At 53.2% G+C, this 18,008-nt stretch overlaps 1 protein-coding gene across 1 annotated transcript; it reads left to right on the top strand.

Moving 5' to 3' along the window:
* The first annotated feature begins 5,463 nt into the window (after positions 1–5,463).
* On the top strand, positions 5,464–17,256 carry LOC141994348 (melanin-concentrating hormone receptor 1-like). The gene is made up of 3 exons (XM_074964559.1): positions 5,464–5,558; positions 6,806–6,888; positions 15,606–17,256. Exons 1-3 carry the CDS (start codon positions 5,521–5,523, stop codon positions 16,643–16,645), a joined length of 1,161 nt encoding a protein of 386 aa, XP_074820660.1. The 5' UTR covers positions 5,464–5,520; the 3' UTR covers positions 16,646–17,256.
* Positions 17,257–18,008: the final 752 nt, after the last annotated feature.

Below are 18,008 nucleotides of genomic sequence, written 5' to 3'. Positions count from 1 at the left end.
CAGCACCCTGGCTGGCTGGAGCATAGGCCCAGGAGCCAGGACAGCTGTCCTCTGCTCCTACTGCCCTAGCTGACGGGACAGTCCATTAATGTTTAGAAAGGGCTGTCAGCCCCTCGCAGCCATCTCTTCTAAAAGTGCCACAGATCTGGTGCTTTGCTGGGCTCCCGGCCAGCTGCTGACCCGGTTTCCAGGAGCTCTCAGTAAAGAACTGTAGCATGGGGCTGCCACCTCTGAGGTACAAAAACCCAGGCCCTCTGGGTTGATCCTGAGCCCATCAGACTGGGCAGCTGGCAGGGAGGACTCTCAGCCTCACAGATTTTCCCAGGACTGCTACCCAAAAGAGGGGATGATCCCAGGAGAAGATGGCCAGGTGGCAACACTCCTGCCCCACAGCACCCAGCTGTGTTACCACGGCGCTTGTGGGTCCTGGGTCTGTACGCAGGGCTGCCATGACTGCACCAGCCAGTCTCACTACAGGGCCTGGTCTGCTAATCCTAGAGGCAGCATGACCTAGTGGGTAGGGTGTTATACCAATAAAATAAAAACCAGCAGGATCTTATTAAAGAGGAAAAGGCAAAATACCACATTTATTGTGAATACAGAAAGAATCCTAGTAAGCAGTTAGTTATAGCTATAACATTCCATTCCATCTCTCATTTATTCACACATTCATTCATACACACACAGGTTCTGCAAGGTTGTTATCATAGTTACCAGCCTTAGAGTTGCTCATGCCAAGCCACTGGCCAGGTGGCCTGGACACAAGGAAGGAGCAGAGCCTTGTCAGATGCTCATCTGATGCTCCTGGAAGTTGGTTTTCAGAATCAGACTCCCCAAAGTTCTCACTTTCTAGAGTCCATTTTTATAGGAATTTCTTCCTATGCCAGTCTATGGGAATTGCTTCATCATGCTGTTGCTGAAGCAATCAACAGATGGCACATTCCTGATGGCTCCGTGCTGCCAGATGTTATCTTGTTCTTTGGTTCTCCCATTCTTGAGGCTGTTGGCTGGATTCCAGTCTGCCCGGGGGGGTCCTCTGGTTATTTCCACTTGACGCCTTCTTCAGCAGAGGGACACTGGATTCTTAGACTGGCACCTCCCTGATCATTCAGTTATTATCCACACCAAGCATCCATCCACATACATCTCTGTGAATTGCTTTGAGAACAGACTCTGTCTTAGAATGTACTAACGCAATTAGCAGCTTGCAAGTTTCACACAGAGAGGGAGAGAAACAGTACCAAAAACCAAGAGACCTCTTAATTAGTAATACCCTGGAATTTAAACTATGGGGAATCAAACTCATTTGTGATTTTAATACAGAACTTCTTTAATATGATCCAACAAGGGCACTGCACCTCAGGGGGCCTGAATTCTATTAGCAGCTCAGCAGACAGCTCCGGGCAGCGGTGTGTGTGTGGGGAGAATGGAGGAGCCTGATATGGAGAGCAGGGGGGAAATGGGAGCACACACAGAGCCCCCGCCATGGAGGGAAAATTGGGGGCCGTGGGACCATGCGGAGCCCCTGGCATGGAGGTGAGGGGGGAATGGGGGAGTGGTGCAGCCAGAACCTCTGGCAGGGGGGGTGAACAAAGAGCCCCTGCTATGTGGGGGAGGAATGGGGGGTACACACAGCTCCTGGTGCAAGGAAATAGGGGGAACTTAGTATGGGGGAAGGAGAGTCATATGGAGTCCTAGCCATGGAGGTGTGGGAATTGGGGTGCACACACAGCCGCTGGCGTGAGGGTAGGGGGGAGGCGTTGCAGTGAGTCCCTGAAATTGAGGGAGAGGGGAGGGTGGCACCCAGGGATCCTATGGGGGGGATGCAAGGAGCCCCTGGGGTGTGCAGTGAGCTAGGCCAAACCTTGCTATGAAGTACGCCCCCCCCGACCCCGCACCCCCAATAATACTGATATTTATTGTGTCGAGCCCTGATGATCTTGCTCAGTTTTCAATTCTTCCTTGTGCGGGCAAAACTCCCTTTGACTTCCCTGGGAACTTTGCCCAAGCAAGAACCGAGCTTCGGCCACTGACCCAACGTCCCAAGAGAAACCTGAAAATGCACCGGGTCTCGGGCCCTGCTACACACTCAGCCCAGGAATTGGGCCGTCTTCCGAGGGGCGGGGGTGCGGGGCGGGGCGGGGGGCGCTCGTGGCCTCTCTCTCCAGGGCTCCAAGCAGCTCGGAGACTTTGCCATGTCTGGGCAGCGACGTGTCAGACTAATGACACGCCGTCAATAAAAATGACCACCCATTTCCTCCTTACCACACAAGACAGGCTGATGAGCTGTGATGGGCACCTGGGTTAGGCTGGGACTGCAAAGACCCCAGGGCCTCGCCTGCCTGCAATCTGTGCATTTGAGAAGCTGCGGGTGCGGGTTCAGGGCAGCTCTGTGAGCTGGAGTTAATGCAGCGTTCGTCTTGTAACCCCTGCCTTAAATGAAGCTTGTAGTTAACGAACGTTAGAAGCACAGGAAATTAAAAATCCAGGCTCCCCTTAAAAAAAACCCCAACCATTGGAAAGCAGGGCAAAGTACAGCTAAAGTCACCCAATCAACCTTAACTCTGCCCCCGACACTCTCTGTACCTGACGAGTGCCCAGCTTCAGACTTAAATCCCGGCTAGGTGTGTCCTTGCACATGCAGCGTGTGAGCTGGACCCATCGAATGAAGGACGATACGCCCTGTGTAGACCACTGGAGCACTTGACGTGTCATCTGGACGTTCTTTGGAGAAGGACTTCGTAGCCGGCGGTGCTCTAAGTGCCTCAGTTATATACATTTGCCGAGTTTGCCTGTGAACGTGACTGAGTCGGGTCTTTCTGGCATCGGTGTGTTTGTGAGGCGGAGCAGTGGCTCTCGTTCCTCTCCCAGGCCGTCCTCAGCTTGGCATAGCAGCGGTCCTAGAGCGTGGTGGCTTACCCTGAACCCCGTCACTCCTTCGAAGGACATTCCGGTGGCTGGAGGGTTGTACAGCGAGAGCTCAGCACAGCATGGTTAGCAGCTCCAGAGGGCGCCCTGGGCCGGATCCTCAGGGCCAGCCAAGCTGTGCGGGCAGAGGGAATGAAGGGTCAGCGTGAGCTGGGGCTGGCAGCGAGTCACGCTGGGCCAGCTACGCCGGCTTCATGCTGCTAGCTCATTGCAAAGCAGGTGGACAAGCAAGAGGGGCAGGTAAGGCTCAGGCTCTGTTCGGTGAGCCCAGCTGCAGCTGTGTGAACAGCTGTGGGCACCCAGAGTGGCAAAGGGATTTAAATTCAGCCCCTCTGCTGGGAGGGACTGCCACCGGGGCTGGATTGGGGAAAAGCTCAGCCGGGGCTTTAAAATGCATCCTCCTGAGCCAGGTAATCATCACTGGGCTCATTACACGCAGAAAGGGGACAGGATTTGCCCACGATCACATACCGCGTCCCTGGCACAATCCCAGACTCTTGGTCCTGTGCTTTAATGACTAGCCCCCCTCCTTCCGCCTAACGGTGCCAGAGGCTAGCGCTGGTCGTGTGAGAAGAGCTAGGAGTCCTGTCTGAGCTTGCTTAGGAATGCGCCCGCCGGCAGGTTGCCCTGGCTTTGAGAGGCCAAAGCGATAGAAATGAACTGACACCCACTGGCTGCTCCCACCCCTGACGGGCAGCAGGAAGGAACGTCTCTCTTCAATACCCTCTGAGTCCCAGCACGGCGCGTCTCAAACAGTGCCCCCGCTCCCCCCGACGTGCACCACACACCTGCCTTAATTGGAGCCTTACAAGATTTGTCGGCTGTGTGAGATGAGGCCAGACTATTGCCAAGGCAAAGTCTTTGACCTGTGGCTTGGGATGAGCGGCCACGGAAATAGGGGGAACTTAGGTCCGGCCACAGACTGGACCCTCTGCTTACAGCTCCTTGGGGCTCATTCTGACACCACATCAGCTCCTGTGGGGGCGATTCCACCCCCAGGTGGTGGCAAGATGGAGGGCTTACAAACACACCTCTCAAGATGGCTACCAGAACACCGGCCTTCTTCTCGTGCCAGCCACAGGCCCGCACTGGGCAGAAAGGCTGCAGCGTTAAGTCTCCTCGGGTGAGATCCTCTTCAGGCGCCTAAATCCAACACTTAGGAGCCACCGATGTTCTCAAACCCATCGCTCAGCTGCTGCCTGGTCCTGTAGGTGCCTAAAGAGACCCCCAAGTGCCTGTTTCTGCTGGCAGGAGTGTGCAAAGCCTCCTGATGCTGCCCTGCAGCTAATGAGCTGCTCAGAGCCCGAGCTCTTGCCTACGGACTTCTCGGAGTTGGTGGTCCCCTGCCTGTCTCTGAGGTTGCAGGTGGTCTCAGAGCAGGTTTCCTGGGTTGGGCTCTGCATGGAGTGAGGATTTCTGGGGTTGGCTGGCGTGCGTAGCCTGGATACCAATAGCCCAGTGGCTAGGGCACTTAGCTGGGCAAGCCAGGACTGAAGCCTCCCTCTGCCTGAGCAGAAGCAAGGGCTGAAACCGCCGGGCAAGCCTGGGGAGGGTTTCTCTCCATCTGAGCTGTTCCACCTGGTATAAATACGTAACTATTCCCTGGAGCAGGGGCATGACCCTGATTCTCCCGCAGGAGCACCCAAACCGCCGACCTGTAGTCACCCGCTCTTGTTCCAGCGCAATGAATGGTTAATTGGTTATACAAATTACAGCTCCAACAAGAAAGGCCCCTCCCCACCCAACACTTGACAGCCTGGCGGTCCCAGCCCTCACCTGGGATAGGGAACACCTGGCTTCAAGTCTCTGCTCCCAATCATGCACAGCAGGGATTTGAATTGGGGGCTGCTTTGTTGCGCTCTGAGGGTGGAGACTGGAGTCACAGACCTTGTGATGCTACGTTGCCTGGAACCAAAGGGTCCTCCCAGAGCCAGAGCCAGCAGGTCCCTCCAGGGTGCATAGGGAGCCACGCAACACTGGGTGGGGCTCGTTTGGATGCATTGTTCTTAAACCCCGGGCGCTGTTCATTGTGCTGTGTCCTGGTGGGCTGCACGCCTCCCCCTGCCAGTGCGTGTCGATGGGGCTGTCCCTTAAAGCAAGTTCCCATCCTTGGGGCGGAGGCGCTATTAAGGGAAGGTATTGGTACACTGGTTCGCAGCAGCAGCAGCAGGCCGGTAGCCCTGATGGGCACTGACCCCAGTCCTATGGCTCACCCTTCAGGGAGGCCCCATTTCACCCCATCCCAGCCGCTTTATCGCACTGGATCCGAGCTCTGCCCGCGGGGCTAGAAAGTGGCTGTATCACATGGGCCTAGCTCGCTCTGCCAGTGACGACTGGGTACAGCAGTGATTCCTGTTGCCTTAAAGATCTCGAATGAAAACACCCTCTTCCTGTGGGTGTGTCAAGCCCAAAGATTTTACCTGGGGGCAAACCACTGCTGGACAAGTGGGAACGGAGCTTGGTGCAGTTTTGTGTTAGCATCGCCCTGGCTGATCTGTTGTTTTTATTGGCTGGCTGAGCACTAGTAAAGCAGCTCAGTTCAGCAGCAAGCCAGGCAAGACATCGGGAGGGGAGCAGCATCGGTGGCCACTGATGAGCATAAACAGAGGACGTGCCAAGCAGCTTCACAGGTACTGCTAATTGCTTTCTTTTCTTTACAATCAAGGACTTGCTCGCCGGGAATAGACCACCATGAGAGAGGGCAGATTAGGAACAGGGTGGGATCCGAGTGCAGTCTGAAATGTTTTTATTTTGTCCTGTGCCTCAGGCTCTCCGGGCTATCCACCCTGCATGAACACCGACACTAACTATGATATCTATCCCATCTGTGTTCCTCACCGGTGCTAAGCATCACGTAGAGCCCAGGCCAACCATACCATCTATTCCATTTAAATCACTGATGCCAAACGCCGCATCTATCCGATGCACGCACCTCTGCTACCCACAGTGTATATTCCATGCCAAATCATTTCTGACTGATAAATCAGTTCTTCAGCTATTTATATCTGTTTAAATGAGAGCAAATAGATCTGCATACAGAAGATCTAGTCGAAATGAGACGGTCACTGTGGCTTTGGTTTCTTTGCGAGTAGCCTTCCTCCCCCACCCTGAATCTTTTATAAGCTTCCGTATTGCGGAAAATATATTTTATACCGAAGAATAGTCTTTAATCACTGGGAAAGATGACTAAGTATGTTTCTGGGCTCATGTGATGACTCAAAGCACCTTAAAGCAATAGATCTGAGTAAGAAAGAACACATACAGCGGATTAAATGGTGCACAGCAAGACAGTTAAATATGAAAGCCCAAATGGATTATTAGAAGGCTGTGTTCTCTATGTAGGTGGCTTGCTCTAGTGTGCTTAGATTTTTCTATGGTGACATTACTCTAAAGTAAGTGCCTATTAGGCTATGGTTACACTACAGACCTTACAGTAGCTCAGCCGGACGGCTACAGCCGTGCCGCTGTAAGGTCTCCCGCGTAGCCCAACAGGAGAGAGCTCTGCCGCCGGCATAATTAAACCACCCCCAACAAGCGGCAGTAGGTATCTCTCCTGCCGACATAGTGCTGTCCACACCAGCGCTTTCGTCGGTGAAACGTACGTCAGTCGCGGGGGAGGGGGTGTGTTTTTTCACACCCCTGAGCGACTAACGTGCTAGTGTAGACAAAGCCATAGTGCATGGTATGATCACCTTGTCAACCATGGCTCGGGTACTATCGCTGCTTGAATAGATCCTAGCCAAATCTCCTGGTGTCCTCTGGGGAAAGTGGCATGAAGTGAAAGGAACAGGCACTTATGTTAGACCACAGCCTGCAGGGTTACTGAGGGACTCCCTGCTCCAGGACTGATCTATGGCTGCCTGTTCTCGAATCCTAGGGAGATGGCTGAGCCTAAGAGCGATGTCTTCAGCAAGCTGTGGGGTTCAAATGATTCCAACGTGACAGCTGCACCTTGGGCAGGTAAAGCACCTTCCTTTCGCTTTGTGTTTATTTCCCTTTCCTGTCCCGCCCCCCCCGGCTCTAAATCTGACATGTCACCATAAGCGGGACATTGTGCTGCAGCCTGTCACTCGCATGGCTACCTGCTGTCCCAGTTAGATTGCCATGTGCTGGCTACATTGTCTGCACACGCGTGCTCCGCCCACACACAGCCACACTCCGCCTGCAACCACAAAAATCGCTTGTGCCAGAATGTTGACTCATAACTAACATTCTATATTCAATGCTTCTTGTGGCCTGAAATTTGGCATTTTAAGTCACACGTTTAACGCCATTTAGTCCCTGGCTATCATGACCCAGCTCTTATCTAGCACTTTTCATCAGGAGATCTCAAAGCACTTCCCAAAGCAGGTCAGTATCATTATCCCTATATTACAGCTGGGGAAACCGAGGCACAAAGCAGTGAAGTGACTTGCTCAAGGGCACCCAGGAGGCCCATATGAGTTTAGGTACACACCCACAAATAACAGCTGTATGTGGAGGCGTAGACTTAGGGTTTGTCTACACTTACAATGCCTGCACTGCTGTAGCGGTTCAGTGAAGATGCTACCTACACAAAGGGGAGAACTTCACCTGTTGGCAGCATAGTTACTCCACCTCCATGAGTGATGCTAGCTATAGCAATGAGGCCCTCCTCTTGCCACAGCACTGTCTACAATGGGAATTTGGGCAGCATAACTGTGACACTCAGGGGTATAGATCTCCCCCCCCCCCACGCATGGTCTTTTCCCTCTGACGTAAATCAGGTAAAAGCAGGGGTTGCTCGCAAATCACACTGACGCTGTCTTTCCATGCCCAAACACCGCGGCGGAGTTAAGTAAATAGAGTTGAACCTTAGAGGTGTGGGGCTGGTTGGGAGAAGGACCAAAGGATCAGATGCTCCTGAAACCTCATCCAAACTTCCCAAGGGCGAGGGGGGAATGTTTGAGACATTCTCATGGTAGTTTGCGGGGCTTGTGCTCCCAGCCCCTGCCAAAGCCAGGCAATGCGGAGGCAGCTGGAGGAGTGGAAAATAACCGGTTGAAATGTTGTGAATTCAACTCGTTCAGAAGTAACCCTGGAATGTCAGGCAAAGACCCCGGTCTGGTTCTATTTGTTTGGTCTCGTGCGACCTAAATCCAAGCTAACCTATACTTTTGTGCTAGTCCTGGGCAATAGAACGGGAGCGAAATGGTGCATAGCCTTTCTGCTGGCCCTCTGCAAAGGAGTGAATTTCACCCTTTGACTCTAACCAGCTGCCGCTCTCAAGCGACAATATCAGGGCTTGCTTTGCTGTTGGAACTTGGAAGTCACATACCCTGACCTGAAACAACTGGCTTGACAGTTTGCTCCTTCTTTAGTAGCCACAAGCCTTCATGAGGCACAGGAAAGCTGTGTTCACCCATATGGGGAAGGGCAGGTCATCTCAGTCAAGGGTTACACACTACCTCTGGCAAAATCATCCTGACCATGTATTTTCCTGCATCTCCCGTTTCATTCTATTTGTGGGCTAGTGCAGGGGACTGAATGGAAACACTGTTCTGATGTGGTTGTTAATTGATATTTAGGGGTGTTGCAGGAAGGCCAGGAGCCAAGTTCTGGGCTCCCCACACCCAGCTCTGCAGATGCTCCTCAATCTGAACCCCTGGGTTTTCCAGTGCTGGGGTCCCCAGCTCAACAGTTCTGCCAGTGCGCTTTAACCCTGACACGAAGTCCCCTGCTCTCCCCACTTCCTGTTCTGCTGATGTCCCTCAAGCCTGCCCTGCAGCCCCCCCTTGCTAAACAAGTCTGGGGCTTGCCACGCGGCCATTCCCCTCTACTTATCTGTAAAAGCCAGGGGCCTAGCTTGCCATTAGAAATGTGCACATATCCTGGCCAAGCCATTCACTCGGACCCAGCTATCAACATTATGCACACAGTAGCAGCCGTTGGAAAAATCAAGGAGGGTGTTAATTTCCATCTGTAGGTGGGTTAGCATTTCAAACACCCCAAATGTTTTTTGGGGGGCGGGGGAGGAGGCGGGGGTTGGCTCCAGCGTTCGGAGTCTGACCTGTTACCCTAGCTTGGTTCTGCCATCTACTCACCGTAGGAAATGCTTTCCCACAGGACAGTACAAATTGTACTCCAGGGGGCTGCATGCCACAGGGCTGCCTTCCCTTCCGAGGGAGTGCAGGCAAGAGCGTCTTCCACCGAGGGTTGCCAGTTTTGGTTGGCCGTGTTCCTGGAGGTTTTGTCACATGATTTAATCTTTAATTAAATTAATTCAGTGGTTCCCAAAATTTTCACATTGCCCCCCCCCCCCCCCCCCCCCCCGGAAGCCACAGCTGGGAACCGGGGCCGGGTGCAGGGCCATAGCTCCCTGGGGAGGGGTGGGAAGTGGGGGCACAGACAGGGATAAGGGGGCCGAGGCTGGGCCTGGAGCTGTGGTTGGATTGTGAGCCAGGGGCTGAGGTTGGGGCCACAGCTAGGGGTGGGCCTGGGGCTGGGAGTAGGGTTGCCAACTGTCTCATCACACAAACCCAAACACCCTTGCCCCGTCCCCTTCCCCAAGGCCCCTCCCCTTCTCCGAGGCCCCACTCACTCCATTCCCCCTCCCTCTGTCGTTCACTCTCCCCTACCGTCACTCACTTTCACTGGGCTGGGGTAGGGGGTTGGTTCAGGAGGGAGTGTGGGCTCTGGACTGGGGCCAAGGGGTTAGGAGTGTGGGAGGGGGCTCCGGGCTAAGCCTGGGGCAGGGTGTGGGGGTGTGGGGTGCAAGCTCTGGGAGGGAGCTTGGGTGCTGGAGGGGGCTCAGGTCTGGGGCAGGGGGTTGGGGTGTGGGAGAGGGTGAGGGTTGCGGGCTGTGTCTGGGCAGCACTTGCTCCCGGTCGGTACTGCAGTGGGGCTAAGGCAGGCTCCCTGCCTGCCCTGGCCCTGCGCCACTCACAGAAGCGGCTGGAACGTCCCTGTGGCCCCTGGCGGGGGGGAGCAGAGGGCTCTGCCCGCTGCCCCTGCCTGGAGGCACCGCCCCCACAGCTCCCATTGGCTGCAGTTCCTGGCTGGGCCACTGTCGGGGCTGGCAGTCAGGGCTGCAGCCAGGCGCTGACCCTCGGCCGGGTCGGGAGCCAGGGGCTGGCGGACGGGGGTGGGATTGGGAGCACAGCCGCAGCTGGGAACTGAGGCCAAGTCCAGACCAGAGCTGGGGGCAGAGCAGGGCTGGGTGGTGCCCCCCCCCCGTGGGGGCTGGCGCAGGACCCTCCATGCTCCCCCAAATGTTCCTCTGTGCCCCCCCCCCCACCCATGGGAGGCATGCCCTACACTTTAAGAACCACTGCTTTACTTCCTGGTGGCTCCAGGACAATCTTGGAGAGTTGGCAACCCTAGCTCCTCTTATATAGTCCAATGGTAAGTACACATTCTCGCTAAGGGTCCAATCCAAAGCTCATTAGGGTCAATGGGAACCTTTCCACTGACATCAATGGGTGTTGGCTCAGACTCTGAATGTTGAAGCCCAAGCTGTCACAGACATGGAACACCACCCTAGACAAGGCTTACACCAGCCCCACGCAAGCAAACTTGGCATCATAACAGCATTGAGATTTAGGGCACAAAGCAGGAAACATTCAGAAACTGCCAACCTTCCAGCTCTTAAGAGTCATTAAAGGAGGGCCCATTGGGCCTGTCCTCTGAAGGATGGGTGGTCTGGGCAGTGCAGGCATACTTTTTTGTTGCAGTGAGAGCGTGTAGGGGGATACAGTAGATCTGTGTCGGTACCTACTCCCTTGTTTTGAATTCACAGGTGTGTGTGTGTGTGTGCGGTGTGGGCAGTGGGTGTGGGTGCGTGGGTGGGTGTATTTCCTTGTGTTGCTTTACTTCACAGTGCATGGAGTAACATTTCACAGAGCTTTCGTGGCCCAAATTGCACCTCCCCAAGCGCGCTGCACCCCCAATCCTCCACCTACCTCCCAGCGCTTCCCGTGTAATTAGTGTAAGTGTTGATGGCGTTAGGGAACGAGGACATGGAATTAGTTTCTACTCACCAAGTAAAACAATTATGTAATGAGGCTGAGTAATCACGCCACAAACAGCTGGCTCCCCTCTGAAATTGCTCTGCTGCAGGGACCGGGCATGGTGTTTGACACCATCAGTTAGTTCCTGGCCTTCCCAAGCGTCCTGGCTGAGAAAATGGCTGAAGGGAGAGAGTCACTCATTTCACAGACTTGCGGGGGGATGACCTCAAAACCCACTGCCTAGATTCAGAATTGTTGTTATTTAGCATTTCTACTGCAGAAGAACCAGCTGGCATCAACCAGACCTGGGTCCGACTGCTCGGCGCTAGACAGGCATAGGGCATGGGCTACGCTTGTCAAAGGGCCCTGAGTTGGGCACCCAACTCTCATGGGATATGGCCATCGAATTCTCTTAGGTGTCTTTGAAAAGCACTGCCCTGCTCCTGAATCATGATGAGCACAGGGAGACATCAGCAGTCATGCCAGGAGTTGGAGCAAATTGTGACCGTAAGCGAATTTACCATTGAGGTAAATGGCAAAGGGGTTGGAATGCAGCATGGATTGACCAAAGGCAGATCATGGCAGACTAACCTGATTTCCTTCTTTGAGGAAATAAATGGTTTTTATTTTAGTGAAGGGGAAGGCAGGAGCTCTCATATACTTGGACTTCCGTAAAGCATTTGACACCAGGCCACATGGGAAATTATTAGTAAACTGGGGGGGGCACTAGCAGCCTTGTGAGGTAGCGAAGGAGTTGGCTCCAGAGGAGAAGGCAATGGCTTGTGCTGAAAGCTGGTCTGTCGGAGGTTATGAGTGGAGTTCCTCAAGGCTTGGTCTTGGGACGAAGCTTGTTCGCTATTTTTATGAATGACTTTGGCACAAAAAGCAGGCACGGGCTAATGAAATTTGTGCATGCTTTAGGGTTTCAGCTGCCACTGGCAGGGTCAGAGAAGGATTTCTTCCCTTCCCGCCCCATCTGTGTATCCTGGGAGGGTTTTTTTAAATCGTCTTCCTCTGAAGCACCAGGGCTGGGCCGTGGTGGGGTGGGGAGGGCCAGGGCTCTGCGGTGTCACTGAGTAGTCTCAGTCCCCCCTTAAGGGCTTGAGTGGCTGGCACTTGCCCAGGGTCTAACTCAGGGGGGGTCTCAAACATGTAGCCTGTGGAGCTATTTCCTGCAGCCCGCCATAGCTCCCCTCACCCCCCCCCCGCCCCCGAGCGCGCCGCATCCCCGCTCCTCCGCCTACCTCCCAGCGCTTCCCGCCGCCAAACAGCTGTTTGGTGGCGCTTAGGACTTTCCAGGACGGAGGGGGGGGAGGAGCGGGGCGCAGCGTGCTCAGGGAAGGAGGTGGAGAAGAGGCGGGACCGGGGCGGGGATTTGGGGAAGGGGTTGGAGTGGGGGCAGGGAGGGGGCGGAGTTGGGACTTTGGGGAAGTGGTTGGAATGGGGGTGGGGAAGGGGTGGGAAGAGGCAGGGCAGGGGCGGGGGCCTCATGGAAGGGGTGGAGTGAGGTAGGGCCGGGGCAGAGGTGGGGGCTTTTGTATCTATGTATGAAAAGGGGTCAGTGATGCGGCCCTTGGGCCAATGTACTCGTCCTCATGTGGCCCTCGTGGTGATTTGAGTTTGAGATCCCTGGTCTAACTGATCACCATGGGGGGTGGGAAGGAATTGTCCCCCCAGGTAAGACTGGCAGCGACCTTGGGGAGCGGAGGGGGGAGTTCTTTGCCTTTCTCTGCAGCGTGGGGTGTGCGTCAGATGCCAGGATTATCTGCCTGAAGCTCAATCATTTCCCTGCCTTTGGGGGGGGGGGGGCCCTCGGGTACTGATTCACTTTGGTCCCTCCTATGTGCTGTTTATGGCACGCGACAGTGGGGCTCATTTGCTTTGGTCTCATTTCGGGGGGGGGGGGGGGCCTGTGATCAGACCAGAGGATCCAGTGGGCCCTCCCGGCCTTCAACTCTGGGCCTTGAGCACAGGCCCAGCCCCTTGGAGCCAATGGGGTGCTGCCATCGGCCCACCCAGATCACCGGCAGGCTTGGGGCCCTGTAGCATAACTTATAGTCCTGCTGGGAGAAACACATGGGCTCCCAGCTCGATTAAAATGGGTTAAAGTCACCACTTGATCCAATCAGCTGGAAGCATTTTGCACGGCAGCCGTGTTGCTGACCGTCCTAAATTTGGGGGGGAGGTGGCTACTGGTGGAAGTCAGGGGTCAGCTGCAGCTTGGGGCAGCTAGCTCTCTCTGGCGCTCGAACTGAGCTGGTTCAAAAGCCAAGAGAACTACCCCTCGCAGGCAGCACTGGCTGGGAGAGACGCCTAGATGCAGGCTAAAGGGGAACGCTTCTGGATGCCCCATAAGCATTTTGGGCCTAATCCCAAACCCACTGAAGTGCCATTGACTTGAATGGACTTTGGATCAGGCCCATTAAAGCGCATCAAGTCAGTCAGAGTGGCCCTTGAGGTTTTTGTTTTCATGACCTCTTGCTGGCAGTAGAGTGGGTCATCTTAATCCCAGTGCCCAAAACACATCACCGTAACACCTTTCTGTGCACACAGGACATAGGATTAGGGTGATCATATTTCCCAAAGGGAAAACGGGACACCGAGTGAGGCTGGCCTCAGCCCTCCCTTGCTGGGCTGACCTGAGCTACTTGCTTGAGCCCTGCCTCCCGCCTGCACAGGACTGGCATAGCTGCTCATTCCCCCCCCCCCCCCCCCCCCGCATGTTCCTCTGCACTCCACTTTTTGGACAAAAGTGGGCGTTTGTCCCATTTGTTTTTACCACTTGATCAGTTGGCAGGAGCAAACGGGACAAATGCGCACTTCTGTCAAAAAAGTTGGCACGACCAGGACAGGGCTTAAAACAGGGTCTGTCCCGGCCCAAACGGGACATATGGTCACCCTACATGGGATTGACATGCACTGACCCCAGATGGATTTGCATGTATAAGTCGTCTCCTGGGTGTTAGAAGCTTGCCATCTGAGTGCGCAGGGGTTAGAGCTTGCCTGAACATTTGGCCCCAGATACGCTGTGCAGGTTGGCTAATAAAACAGGGCAGGTTCGTAAACTCACCCCTTTCCTGCTTCTGAGGTTTCTCTTCGCCAAAGCCCCGCAATGAACCTGAGCCTCTTTGTTTCCCTTGCTTGACTCCCCTTCCTTACTGGCTTCTGTGAACGTCATCTGCCCAATTGGCAAAGCCATATCTAAAGGAGGACTATACTTTACTTATGAAGGAAAGTACAGTTTGTTCCTTCTATTAAAAAAAACCAAACCCAACAGAATAATTGACGGCCCATCTTACGCTAACCTCCTACGCCTTAAAAGGAAAAGCAGCTAAGGGTTTTTTTGTTTTGATCTTTAGCCATTCTGAAGTAACAATATTCTCAGATGGAGGATAATTACTGGCTGATTAAACACTGATGCTGTGAAAGGCATTAAATGATGACAGTGCAGTGTTCCTGAGGTGCTTATCTGTCAGGACCAAAAGAACTCAGGTTTACGGCCCAATTAGGGTGACCAGATGTCCCGATTTTATAGAGATAGTCCCGATTTTTTGGGGCTCTGTCTTGTATAGGTGTCTATTACCCCCCACCCCCTGTCCTGATTTTTCACACTTGCTGTCTGGTCACCCTAGGCCTAATCCAGCTCCTTGCAAAGGCTGGGGAGCTACTTCCAGTGGCAGTTGGGTCTGGCCTTTGGACACAAAGATGTCATGCGCCTTTGGAATAACCAGCGATTGATTAGCATGAGTCACGCTGGTGCACGGGAAGAGTCACCTGCACTGAGCACATGGGGCTGGAGGTAGGTCTGCTCTGACAGATGCGGCTTGTATTTTATTTTTAATTAACTTGCCATTTCGGCTCTGGTCAAAAGTTCATTTTTCAAAGGCGACGTCTCATTGATGTGTCCAATTAGCTCCCTGTGTCTGCAGGCTACTAAGTCACGTTGCATTTGCTGTGCTAAGCCAGAGAAGGCTGGCTGTGCCTCAGCGTGGCCAACAGGTACCGCGTGAACGAAAGCCCATCCATTAAGGCTACTGCTGCTGCTGACGGCCAGCAAGAATCGGGACAGGAGGAACAATTTAAGGCTAGAAGGGTGAGGAGTTGACCTTGAATATTCCTCTCCCTCGCTAACATCCTTGGAAGATTTATCTTGGAGGCTGATGACGCGATACTGACCCTTCACCAGCAGCCCTCATAGACTTTTGCAGTTCTGTGCCAGGGCAGAGGTATTTCCAAAGTGCTCTCACAGTTAGGATCTTAGGGAGTTGGGCAGATGATCATCACTGGGCGGCAGAGGAAGGGGAGGAGAGCTGCCTTGCAGTGACCTTTGAAAAGGTCCATTTTCCAGGTAGGAGACAGGAAGAACTATTTTTCTCATGCAATTGCCAACAGGGCCTGCTTCCTATAGGGCTGGAAATATCCCAAAAGAATAGTATCTGATGCTTCTGGGCCTGCTATACCATACAGCTAAGAAATAATACCATTAAAAGGCTACCTAAACATTTTCCAACCGCAAAGCAGGTTTGGTTTGATTCTCAGGTGGAAGTTGAGGTTGGTTCTTATTTATTCTGCCTTTTGCTAGTTAATTCCCAGTAATGTATGTATAACGGGATGGGTGAGGGGAAGATCCACGGAGGAATGGCTCACAACCCTTCCGTCTTCTACCTGTGAGGCACATGTCCAATGACATGTTGTTCTTTTTCTCTGCAGGCACCAGGGAAATGGAAGACCACAGTAGCATTGTCCTCCCTGTCATTTTTGGCATAATTTGCCTGGTGGGCACTGTAGGGAACAGCATTGTGATCTACACCATCACCAAAAAACCTAAGAGAAACCACAACACTGCAGATGTCTTCATCCTGAGCCTCTCCATCACAGACCTCCTGTTCCTGCTGGGCATGCCCTTGCTTATCCACCAGCTCCTAGGGAATGGGGTCTGGCTTTTCGGGGCTACCATGTGCACCATCATCACTGCTTTAGATGCCAACAGCCAGTTCGCCAGCACGTACATCCTCACAGCAATGGCCATTGACCGCTACCTGGCCACAGTACACCCCATCCGCTCTGCCTACATGCGCACCCCCTGCACAGCTGCCATGGTGATCTTGCTGCTCTACCTGCTGTCTCTCCTAACCATTGTGCCGGTGTTCGTGTACACCCAGCCCATTGCTCTGCCTGGCAGCAAAGCTGGGTGTGGCATCATCCTACCCAACCTCTCAGTTGATATCTATTGGTACACGCTGTACCAGTTCTTCCTGGCGTTTGTCATCCCGCTCTCAGTCATCTGCATTGTGTATCTGAAGATACAGAAGCACATCTCATGCATGGTGCTGCCGCTGCCCCAGAGAAACTTCCGAGCCAGGACTAAGAAGATCATGCGGATGGCAATAACCATCTGCTCCGCCTTTTTTATCTGCTGGGCGCCCTATTATATCCTGCAGTTGGTCCATCTCAAAGTCACCCAGCCCTCCATTATGTTCCTCTATGCCTATAATGTAGCTATCAGCTTGGGTTATGCAAGCAGCTGCATCAACCCATTCATATACATTGTGTTGAGTGACACTTTCCAAAGGAACCTGGTGAAGGCAATCTGCCCAGGCCAGCAGGCCAGAAGAGGTGACAGACACGCCACTGGGAAAGTCAGTCCCTCTGTGAAAATAAGTCCTGAACCAAATCAGGAGACCTATCTTAGCATGACATACTCTCATAATGTAGACAATTGTCTCTCTCTCTCTGTCTTGGTTCCTTAGAGGTAACCCGCATGATTTAGCTGAGTGATGGCCAGGTGGTACAAATAGGTGTCAAAAAGTTTTGAGGTTGTAGACACCAAGCAGCAAAAAGAAGGGGTCAGCCTTGTCTTAGGACACACAACCAGGAGTTATAGGGTGAACGGGAGCAGAATATCTTTTAGGCTGACTATAAAGAATTCCTTACCGTGAGACCTACTCCAGGGTGGGATGATAGTTTTGTAAGGGATGTACTGGAAACCCCATTGCTTGAATCACTGCTACTGAAACCTGACTTGACAAAGCACGCAAGAACACATTGAAGGGAAGGATTCAGCACTAGCCAGCGTCGCTCTTATCCACCTTTAAGGTCTCTGGTTCTGTTGTTACGGAGCTGAAGCCCCTTGAACACCTCACCTGGCTTTGGGAAAAGTGTATTTTTCTAACGCTGCTCCCATTGGTGGCAGGGTGACATGCTGATTTCTGACTGGCTCGAGCTATGTGTATTTTTAATCTTGTGGGTGGTTAACAATGAGAAATCCTGCAAGTTGACTGTCTGGATGACGACCTCAGTCTGTAAGCTTAGAGTTACAGCCACAGTTGGTGGTAGTAAGGTGACCAGCACACTGGGACAGAGAGCATGCAGATCTAATAGATAAAACCACTGGCACTGTTCCAACTCACTGGGGAGGGAGCAGAAAGAAATGGCTTTAGGTATCTATTATAGTACAGTGACTTCCTTTTTATAACAAGAATTCTTTAATATTTAGTAAATGTGTACTAGCTGCAAATATGAAAGCTCAAGAGATTTCTCACAAACTGTAACTTTCTTCATTGTTAAATATAACACTTGTGTGTCTAGGACTCTGTTCTGTCACGCTCTTCTCTTCCTAATGCTCATTATGTTATCAGAACAAAGCCTCTCTCCCTGTCTTCAGTGGATCATGTACCCCTCAGTCACTGAAAGTATGGTCTACATTTCGACTTTGTTTGGCAGCGTGTACAGTACCAACACGGGTGGCCTCCTGGCATAGGGATCAACAGGAGTGGAGTTGGTGAGGAGCTGCGTAGCTGGGAAGGATAAAGATACACGTGAAGGGTGTAGATGTGTGCCTGAGTACATACCTACATGGCTCCCTACTCCCCTAAGCCACACCTCCCACACCTGCAGAGAAAGGCTCCAGCAGCAGGGAAAGGCTTGGGCGGGAGGGAGTGGGGAGCTGCTGAAGCCTTTCCACACTTCCTCCCCTGTGCCAGAGCCTTTCACTGACACATGTAGCTACACACTGCAGTGTGGACGCAGCCTGCATTTCACTGTGGCATGTAGCTAGATGTACACTACACACCGACAGCTGGTGTGTAGCGTAGACGTAGCCTTAGCATACGC

This window comes from Natator depressus, chromosome 10 (assembly GCF_965152275.1).
Source record: "Natator depressus isolate rNatDep1 chromosome 10, rNatDep2.hap1, whole genome shotgun sequence".
NCBI lineage: Eukaryota > Metazoa > Chordata > Testudines > Cheloniidae > Natator > Natator depressus.
The sequence above is the reverse complement of the archived record's forward strand: the minus strand, read 5'-3'. Positions and strand labels throughout refer to the sequence as shown.

What these genes read in the sequence shown, in the direction of transcription:
- LOC141994348 (XM_074964559.1), top strand. Translation starts at nt 5,521, where the DNA reads ATGAGCATAAACAGAGGACGTGCCAAGCAGCTTCACAG. An exon ending in CGTGCCAAGCAGCTTCACAG is followed by an intron (nt 5,559 to 6,805) that starts GTACTGCTAATT and finishes CTCGAATCCTAG; the next exon opens with GGAGATGGCTGAGCCTAAGA. An exon ending in GACAGCTGCACCTTGGGCAG is followed by an intron (nt 6,889 to 15,605) that starts GTAAAGCACCTT and finishes TTTTCTCTGCAG; the next exon opens with GCACCAGGGAAATGGAAGAC.